The 11,071-nt window shown below is 36.0% G+C and overlaps 1 protein-coding gene across 1 annotated transcript; it reads right to left on the bottom strand.

Moving 5' to 3' along the window:
• Positions 1-9,665: 9,665 nt before the first annotated feature.
• Positions 9,666-10,199, bottom strand: LOC108911524. The gene has a single exon (XM_018716489.1). It carries the CDS (start codon positions 10,197-10,199, stop codon positions 9,666-9,668), a length of 534 nt encoding a protein of 177 aa, XP_018572005.1.
• Positions 10,200-11,071: the final 872 nt, after the last annotated feature.

Here is an 11,071-nt window from a genome sequence, read left to right as displayed (position 1 = left end):
AGTTAACCCAATTAGTTGAATTTGATAAGAGCACGTTAAAGGTCCTAGGTTTGCAATGGGATCCGTTAACTGATAAATTTAACTTCCAACTTGAATTTTTTAAAACTCCTTGTACCAAACGAAATATGTTGTCGTTAGTAGCGCGTACAATTGATCCATTAGGAATATTAACTCCAACTAAATTGTTTGTAAAATTATTAATTAAAATATTATGGGAAATGCATTTAGATTGGGACCTGGTAGCCCCACCNTTAACCGTGACATAAATGGAAGATATACAGTGACGTTGCCCTTTAAAGAAGATCCTTCCAGTTTAGGAAATTCCTATTTTTTAGCGGAAAAACGATTATTTTATCTAGAAAAGAAATTAGAAAAATTACCAGAACTACGAAAAATGTATAATTCTATAATTCGAGATTATTTAGATCAGGGACACCTGTCGATAGTGCCTGTAAACAAAAATAGTAGGCCGTCGTACTTTATTCCACATCACTGTATATTTAAACAGGACAGTATTTCGACACCTTGCCGTGTTGTTTTTGATGCTAGTATGAAAACCGATAATGGATAGATGGCTTAATGATATTTTATATACAGGGCCTAAATTGCAAAATAATGTAATCACCATTTTATTGAATTTCCGTTTGTATCCTATTGCTATGACTTCATACGTCAAACAGATGTACCGTCAGATTAATATCATTGATTCACATAGACAATATCAACAGATTGTCTGTAGATTTAGTCCAGAAGAACCAATTCAAACTTACCAATTGAATACAATTACTTTCGGTATAAAATCTTCACCGTTTCTTAGTCTTCGTACCATAAAACAATTAGTTTTAGATGAAGCGAAATTATATACTGAAGTGGGGTCATGTGTCAATGAAAATATGTACATGGATGATTTTATTTGTAGTTTGCCGAATCTACAAAAAGCCCGAGAAATGTATTCCCAATTAATAAAATTGTTCAATTTTGGGGGATTTCAGCTAACAAAATGGATGTCGAATTCCGCGGAATTGCTCTCGGAAATTCCAAATAATTTAAAGTTAACCCAATTAGTTGAATTTGATAAGAGCACGTTAAAGGTCCTAGGTTTGCAATGGGATCCGTTAACTGATAAATTTAACTTCCAACTTGGTAAAATGGGAAATGCATTTAGATTGGGACCTGGTAGCCCCACCAGAAATTGCTAATTCGTGCATAAAATTTCAAAATGAGTGTAGAAATAAAAATGTGTAAAAAATAGTGTAGAAATTCCTCGACATTTGTTCGTTTTTGAAAACACCTCACTTATGTTAATAGGTTTTTGTGATGCTAGTCCGGCAGCATATGCTGCTGTAGTATATAGTCGTACAGTTGATTCTTCTGGTCAGGTCAACGTAAATTTCCTTTGGGCGCAGTCCAAAGTTACTCCTAAAACCAAAATATCCCTTCCTCGTTTGGAACTTTGTGCTGCCACACTTTTGGCCAAATGCATAGGTCATGTTCGTGATAATTATGCTTCCAGAATTAATATTAGTAACATACAGGGTGTTCCTAAATAAGTGCCGCAACGGAAAACTGTAAATTCCTCTTGAAAAAAGAAACATTCTTTTCCTCTTCCATTTTTCTCTTCGGACTTTCGTTTTCGAGATACACGGTGTCAAAACTTTCATTTTTTTTTAAATTTTTTGCTTAGTAACCGTTTGAACTACAGGACTGAGTTTTTGTACACACATTACCACTATTAATAGCTACTTTTTCGCACCCTTCTCGAATTCATTGAACGTGCCAGTGGTGGAGATTTTAAGGTATTGTAAGGGTTTCCCCCCCCCTAACTTTTACGCCACTAGAAAAATTGACATTTGATAGCAAATTCTACCTCAACAAGTAGCTATTAATAGTGGAATGTGTGTACAAAAGCTCAGTCCTGTAGTTCAAACGGTTCCTAAGATATTGGCAAAAATCTGAAAAAAAGTTTTGACACCGTGTATCTCGAAAACGAAAGCCCGGAGAGAAAAATGGAAGAGGAAAAAAATGTTTCTCTTTTCAAGAGGAATTTACAGTTTTCCGTTGCGACACTTATTTAGGAACACCCTGTATATGCATTATCTGATTCTATGATCACCTTAAGTTGGATTTATTCACCCTCCAAAAATTGGAAACAGTTTGTAGCAAATCGAGTAGCCCAAATTGAAAGTAATTTACCGTCTATTCATTGGTATTTTGTCCCAGGCAAGCAAAATATTTCTGATTGTGCCTCCAGAGGTCTTTCCCCTCTTGCCTTCATAAAAAATTCCTCTTGGTTTTCAGGCCCAGAATGGTTACTCCTACCTCCTCATGAATGGCCTATCGAAATTTTCGATGCAAATTCCTTAATCTCCGTTATACCAGAAGTCTTAGTTAATGTTATTACCAAAGCAGAGCTTCCTTTATATGCTTTGATAGAGTATTTTTCCAGTTGGTCCAAACTGTTGAAATCTACCGTTTATGTGTTAAGGTTTTCCAAATTATTACCAAAGCATTCCAGAATTCGAAATTGTAATCTGATAGCTGCAGAATTAAAACTAATCCAGACAATTCAGCAGTACCATTTTTCTGAAGAGTTTAAAATTATTCACCACAATAAGGTTTTACGATCTCGGTTACGCCATTTAAATTCATTTGTAAAGGATGGAATTCTCCGGGTAGGAGGAAGACTTTCGAATGCCAATTTGTTCTTTGCCCAAAAGCACCCGATTTTGTTGCCTAAGTCTGATCCTTTGACTAATTTACTCATTGACTATTACCATAAAAAATATTGTCTTACTGGCCCTAATTTACTACATGCATTATTACGACAAAATTATTGGATTTTGTCCGCACGAGGTCTTATTCGTCAACGTATTTGGAAATGTAATTATTGCTTTCGATTAAAACCCAAACCCAATTTCCCTATCATGTCAGATTTACCGAGAGAAATAGTTAATAGAGCTAAAGCCTTTCTATCAATCGGTGTTGATTTCACGGGTGCCTTTAATATAACCTTAGGTCGCAAACGTGGTATCCTAAGCCAAAAGGCTTATGTCTGCGTATTTATTTGTCTCGTTACTAAAGCGATTCATTTAGAACTTGCTTCAAGTCTTTCGACTGAGTCGTTTTTAACGGCATTTAAACGATTTTTATCCCGTCGAGGTAACTGTGTGACATTATTTTCGGACTGCGGCAGTAATTTCATTGGTACTAAAGCAAAATTTGACGAACTTTACCAATTTATTCAATCTAAAGAATATAAAACTGCAGTACAAAGTGAATTAAATTGCCACCAAATTACTTGGAAATTTAACCCCCCATCTTCTCCCCACTTCGGTGGTATCTGGGAAGCTAACATAAAATGTGTCAAGTCTCATTTAGCTAAGGTAATCGGACTCCAAATACTAACCTATGAAGAATTCAATACTATTCTTACTCAAATAGAGGCCCTCTTCAATTCAAGACCGTTATGTTCGTTAAGTAGCGACCCGAATGATCCTATAGCGTTAACCCCCGCACATTTTTTTGTATGGGTTACCTTTAAATTCATTCCCCGCGGAAGACGTGTCCCTTGAGCGCCCCAGTGTGTTAAGTCGCTATAAGTTATTAGATTCTATAGTGCAGCAATAGTGGAAGCGGTGGCACACTGAATATCTAACCACTTTACAAGTTAGACAAAAGTGGAATTTAAAAACAGCTTCAGCTAAAGTCGGGCAGGTGGTTGTTGTGATACAGGCTAACATACCCCCCTTACAATGGTCGCTTGCTATTATCGAAAAATTATATCCCGGCAAGGATGGGATTGCTCGTGTTGCCTCAATAAGAACCAAGAACAGCTCTTGTTTGAGGCCTATTGTTAAGTTATGTCCTCTTCCCAACCAATAATTGTTTGGGAAGCTTTTGTCGTAGGTTAAGTTAGTAGATAGTTAGATATGTAACTAGATAGTTGTAAATTAGCAATATAGCCTAAAACTCATTTTTGGGTAATTAATTAAATTTCTTTTCAACCGGGGTCGCAGGATGTTGTGGCCTTTTTAATTTATTTTAAAATAATGTCTATTTCGCGCGATGAATGTCTGATGCGCGCACGTTTCAGTCAAAAAAGTCGTTGAGAGAACAACACCAGTACGCGATACATGCTTAAGACGGTCGGGCGAAGTGCCGATAGCCAATTTAATAAAATACCCTTAATTGTCTTCCCAATTTTCCATCCCACCTTACCTACCACTTATAATAAGTGAGTATCCAGCCGAGCGGACAATTAAGGTAAGTCGATTTTAGAATAATACAGTCCACTTTCACCTAAAACATAACCATATTATTCTTTAAACAGAAATGTCGCTTTACATGTCATCAGTCACTTTTTCAATAACTAATAATTTACCAGTTATCACCAACACTGCAAAAACACGTCTACACATGATGAATGTGGATATAATACTAAAGTAAACCAACATGATCTTGATATGTGTGGAGTTAATACTCCGAAGTCAAACTAATAGAATATTAACTCCACATATACACCTGTTTGGCTCGGACTAAATTGATGTAACAAAGAACTTAATACTGTGGAAATGAAACACGGTTAATATTAAATACACATACGATTGTCTAGCTTGGAGACAGGTTGGGACTTATTATTATTTAGCACTGTCTATCTTCGAAAGTATCATGAGTGGGAGTTATTACTGTTTAGCACGTGAAAGAGCATAAGAAACTGTGTTGGGCTGTCAAATAATCCCATTTTCGTAAAAAATGGAGTTAATACAGTTTAGCTCTGAGGTACAGATATAGATATTTAGATACCAAACAACTAAACACGATAATTATAATTATGTATATTCCTTAAAATTGGAATAATTAACACACTGCCGCCACAAACGCCAACCCGCAAATCTAACGTAACGTAAGCCAGCAGGAAAAATGGCGCCAAATCGCTAATCGCACCGACCATACTCTCCGGCATGGTCCCCGAAATGTGGAGTAGCTCCCATAATGAAAACTTCATTACTAAAGCAGAAAAGAATCGTTCGATTGATGCGGAATAAGAACCTTCATTATTATAATTATGATGTTATTGTAACTATAATATAGTATGATTATATGGTGTTTATGTAACTATATTATATTTATGTTATAGTGTTGTTTAAAATTTCTTCAACTGAACTTCTATATAACAATTGTAACTGCAGTTGTTACATGTGTTGTTGTAAATTAAACTAACTTTGTTATAATAACTCTTTTAGATAGATGTTATTAAGCATTATATTATTAATCTCGTTCAATTGATACTTTTACGTTTCTTCATAGCCGCTAGAATATTATCTTTATCAGAACGTGAATGCATTTTTACTGTAACAGAAACGATATTTTTTTTGGAATCGATGTGAGGTACTCGGAAGCCAGATTCATAAGACGACATTGCCAAACCGAGGACAGTAAATATATTGTTGATTTTCTTAAAAAAAATTTCAGAAATGGCGTTTATCTCAAGATTATTCAGGCGCTTGTTGCTGGATTTGGTTAACTTCAACTTACAGGTCAGTTGCACTGGATGAGAGAGAAATAACTTAGATTCCAGTTCTTCAGTTTTGTTTCAAAATCAATGATTTTGTAATATATATGGGGATTTAGGAAACCTGCCAACCCAATCTTGTGGCTTGGGACCCGTGACGTATGAGACTCATGTTCCCACAGAATTTTATGGTTCTACACTTTCGCACGTTCTCCCGAGTTATGGGGTTACAGGGTTGGGTTACTAGATTATGGGGTTTTATGAGGTTACAGTGCATTGAGATCATAAATTCGAATATTTTTCCAATTACTGAGTACTCAAGTCAGTTTGAGATATCGAAAACTTTCTAAAAGTGCATTGATTTAGGATCAAGTCACGAACTGATCGAGGAATTCTGACTAGCTCGAATTTAGCGATCCAAAGTACTATCGGATACAATGGTCTGGTTCATGGCCCAGCCCACTTTGTTTTGATTAGTTTATCAACTTCCTCATCGTCAAGTTTGACATTTAAATTCATAGCCAACTTTTGAATTTTTGATGATATTAAATAACACAGCTACAATAAGTATTATTATTTATTCGTGTTTTTGTTGAAAACGACAAAGTATTTTGAAAACTAACAAGAGTAAGAAAAAGAAAAGTTTTAAATTCCCCAAAAAATAAAGTAATAATTTTTCAATCAATTTTAGTGGTGAATCATTCCTTATCAACCCTTTAAAATGCTTCAATTGAACTCTACTTACTGTCGATTAATGCTTTTGGTACACACACCATGTACCAAATTTGGTAGTATAGCTAAGATATTGATTTTTTTTCGAAATTTTAAACCCCACTGTCAAGGCCTATAACTTCTCAGGGGTGCAGTTTAGTAGAAAGGTAAGTTGCGTTAAATCACCATATTTTGGGTTCCCCTACACGCCCCTACTCTGTGTGGTACTTATGCGAACCTCGTCCTACCTCGTTATGTGCGTTTACTGCATGATTAACACGTCCTCCTTCGTTGCTGACTAGAAATGATCCAGTTCCTCGAACCCTTCTCTCAACATTAGCAGAGGGAGACCTTTGTGGAATCAAACGATCAGGAAATCTTCTTCAGTAAACTTCGTCGATAATTAACCTCACATAGCCCTAATACAACATGTTAACTTTTTCACAAAATGAAAGTTTTGCAGTCATTTTCCAAGACGATAGAATGACGTGGTAATGTACAGTCTTTGTGAACGTCAAAAAGACACATGAAATAATTGCCTACTAGTCGTAAAACTGCATACTACGTTTTATCCTATTCAATTAGTAATGACGCTGTTTCACAAAATCCCGATTTTCTCAAAGATCGTTATTTTTTAGAAAAATTTGTAAGAGTAAAACAATGTTTAAAATTAAATTTCCTATAATACTAGTAGCTTATTTAATAATTGGCATACTGATAAAAAAAATCGATATCATTTGAAGGACGCCCTACCTATGTTACGGCATGCGGCATTGCTGAAATATTGTTTTTCAAAATTTAACACTCATTTTCAGAAGCCAATATCTCCTCAACGGTACATCGTAGGCAGAAATGCTACATAACAAATTGCATATTTTAAGATCCTCTACACATGCCTGCTCTGTGACGGTAGAGTTATGAAATACCCTGTGTGATACAGGGTGAGTCAGAAAGAATGGGTCAACAATAAGCTGGAGATACTAGACACCAAAATATTATGTTTGAGCTCATCATGCCTTATACGAATGTCGCTGGTATATATATATATACAAGGTGAGTAAGAAAGAATGGGTCAACAATAAGCTGGAGATACTAGACACCAAAATATTATGTTTGAGCTCATCATGCCTTATACGAATGTCGCTGGTTTAAGAAATACAGGGTGTTCAAAGTTTAAATTTTATTTTGAAATTTTTCAATAATTCAGAAAGTTCCAGCATTACTGAAAATTGGTAGTATTGTGTTTTTTGGTGTGAGAATTACGAATTTGAAGCTTATTTTGACGTTGCTCCTAGAGGGCGCTAGTTTCGCCGTATTATTTAGGTAAATCAAAACATATCTGTTAAGCTATGCTTAAGAAAAGTTAAAAATCTAAATTAACGTTGTTCAATTCTACATAAAAAATTTACTCTTGTTTAGGTCGCCTAACTTTATCGGTTTCTAAATTATTTGCATTTAAATATTTCAATGTATGTATTTTGTGGTGATTTTTTATTCTCAATTATTGATAATAGTAATAATAACAATCCTTAAATCAAATACTGGAAGTATCCACCACCTAACTCAATACATTTTATTATACACTCTCTTAAATGTCTCCGAATATTAAACAAAATGTTCCTATTATTTTTAAATGCATTCGCGCCTACTTGTATTTTCTGCCGCAACTTCTCAACAGAATTAATTTCTTAACGATACACCACATCCTTCAAGTTTGACCATACTGAGAAGTCCAGAGGGTTTAGGTCTGGACTTCTCGGTGGCCAACAAAATTCACTCCCACGGCCAATTCACCGATGAGGAAAATGTTCATTTAAATACTGGCAAGGCAAAATGTGGTGGTGCACCGTCGTGTATAAACCACATGCTCTCTCTTAAAGCGAGTGGTACATCATTTAGAAACTCGTTTAAATTATGTTGAAGAAAGTTGCCACGTCTCTCAGGGTCGTAATGCTATAAAAAAAGAGTGGTGGCAGGAAGGCTAGCTCAGTCTCCCAGAGGCTGCTTTATTATACAGAGTTAAAAAAACACACACAAGACCTAGTGATCAAAAGTATTACTCTCACAATAATTTCCGGATATTCCTTTAGGGCGCCACGTGATTTTAGGTAGGTCTTGTGAGATTATCCCTACAATAAGTAATAAAACCACGAAAATTATTTAACAATAGATATAATCTAAAAAAAGAATAATGGAAGAATATAATAAACAAAAAAACAACACAACTACCCCCTTTTATAGATCTATAATGGGTAATAATCACTATAGTGAGGATTCTAAAATAATATTACAAATATAACTACATAAATAACCAATTAATATGACTATATAGAGCACAAATAGGCACTGGCGGGTAAAACAGATTAAAACTTATAAAGTGAATGATCGAGTTGTCTTAATGTTGTTGCATCGAGTGGTAAGGAGTATGTATATCATAGTATATGTTTTGGACTGCACGGTAACATATAACTTAGCTGCAATCCACGCTGCAATCTGGATGAGTTGTGGTATCAGCAGGCATCCGCGGAGTCGCACCCAATTTTCCTGTACCCTGCACTAACGGAACACGGAGGCACGAGGCAGCCTCCCAGCAAGGAAACAAATCTAGGCTGTGGAAAGTCTACTGCTGACAACCCAAGAGCTCCACAGACCTCTGATGGAAAGTTTCCAGAATGCTCCAAGAGAGAGAGAGAGGAAGAGCAAGTCAAAAGTCGAGTGGGAAGAAAAACCCTATTAGTACACCACATGCATTAGCTACTATCATTTAAATGAAACAAAGAAAGGTATTTCAGATAGGTACAAACCTCTTACTAAGAGGGTTTTCCTTTGAAGCGTGGTGTATGTCCTCGTGGCAATTATCTAATCCAACGAAGCTGGACTTTTCCACAATATTCAAAAGCCAAAACGGGAAAGAACACACAATGGAAACACTAAATCCCCCACAGGGTATGTATTACTGCTATATAAAACAGTGTTTTCCACCGAAAACTCGGCTCCATTGTTTTGGATTTGAGCATTAGTTTACGATTCGGTATTTAATATTCAAAATTATCATTTAATAGGTACGCCTATATAAGCTGTCTTTGTTTTGCGGAATCGATAAATTCTATTTAGCCACACTGCCGGCAAGAAATAACTATAAAACTCGCGGTAAAACATCTGGGTTTGATTTGTAATTTTTAAGCAATAAAATGGATAGATAAGTGGCGGCCAAAAGAAACAGAGCTTTTTTTCTTTTTCTTTGAAGGAATTGATTTAAAATTACTGAAAGACTAAATTAATCATTAAAATTATAACACAACATATTCACAAGGCACACAATATCTCATTATTTATTTAGTTCTCCCAGTTAATCATAATTGAAACCGTTACACTCCCCCTCTGCTTCAACAGAGGTGAACTCAAATGTTCACCGATAAGGAAAACGGTCGATGGATTCCCGTTATTCATCGGTAGGATCGACAATAGGCTTAAGTTCCTGTACATGCCAAATTCCGGTGGATTTCCCAGAACCATCTATAAGTTCATACGTCCAATTCTCAATTTTCTGGTTTACGGTAAAAGGACCTACAAATTTTGGACTTAATTTGGCATTAATATTCTTAGATGCATCAGATAAGATTTTATTTTTCCGCCACACTTGATCTCCAACTTTAAAATGTACCGGTCTTCTACGTAAGTTGTAAACCTTCCTATTCCTGTCTTGAGCAGAGAAAATCCGGTTCTTCACCTTTTCGAACATCTTCTGGTAACCCACTTTTCTTCTTGTCATTTCCACTTCAATATCTTTACCGATGCTCTGACCTTCTAATAGCAATTGATATTCATTTCCATCCCCGACATATTCTCGACCGAAGTTCAGAAAATATGGAGTAAAACCTGTTGTCTCACTCTTTGAAGTACGGATAGCACAACCAATTGCTGCAATGTTTTCATCCCATCTGTTGTGGTTGTCTTTAAGATAGCAGGAAATCATCGTTATTATTATCTTGTTATACCTTTCTACGGGGTCGGCTCTTGCATTATAATGAGCAGTATAAGATAATTTAGTGTGGTATTTGTTACACAGGTTCTGGAACTCTTTACTACGCATTTGTTTTCCATTATCGCAAATTAGGAATTGAGGCACACCGTACACGCAAAATACCTGTTCTTCTACAAAACGAGTTAAAGCTTTCGAAGTTGCTGTTCGCAAAGGACAGAGAACTGCATACTTACTGAAATAATCGCATATCGAGAGTAAATAGCAAAGCAAAGCAAAGCAAATTACTGCTTCGAGGATAGGGACCCATGAAGTCCAGACTTATCATTTGCCAGGGTCGGTCGACAGGAGGCCTACCCCCATGAGCCTAGCTGCAGGTTTTTGTTCAGGCTTGTGTTGAGCACATATCTTGCAAGCTTTGATATATTTAGCCACATCAGTTCGCATTTTCGGCCAAGTAAATCTGTTATATAATTTCCAGTAAGTTTTATAGATACCCACGTGTCCAGCTCTAACATCGTCATGGTGCTGACCAATTATTTCCCGTCTCTTATCCTTGGGAACCACAATTTTCCAGTAATCCGATTCCATTGACAACTCTGGTATAGTACATTTAACATATTTATATATGATGTCACCATCTATTCTCCATTGGGGAAAATTATCAGGTCTGTTACTGATATTAGTAATCATTTTCCTGTACCATACATCAGAGATGTTGCGAAAATCTTCCATGATATTTTGGGAAACATTAATACAATCTACTGAAATTTCTACATTTCTTGAGAGGAAGTCAGGAACAACATTGTCTTTCCCCTTGCGATGGATTATGGTGTAATCAAAGGGCTGAAGTCGCAGTGCCCATC

Source organism: Anoplophora glabripennis, unplaced genomic scaffold, assembly GCF_000390285.2.
Source record: "Anoplophora glabripennis isolate ALB-LARVAE unplaced genomic scaffold, Agla_2.0 scaffold895, whole genome shotgun sequence".
NCBI classification, from domain to species: domain Eukaryota; kingdom Metazoa; phylum Arthropoda; class Insecta; order Coleoptera; family Cerambycidae; genus Anoplophora; species Anoplophora glabripennis.
Note: the sequence above shows the minus strand (reverse complement) of the source record. Positions and strands in the feature narration are given on the sequence as shown.

Bases quoted from the DNA above. Each gene is read 5' to 3' on its own strand.
- LOC108911524 (XM_018716489.1), bottom strand. From the start codon at position 10,199: ATGATTTCCTGCTATCTTAAAGACAACCACAACAGATGGGATGAAAAC.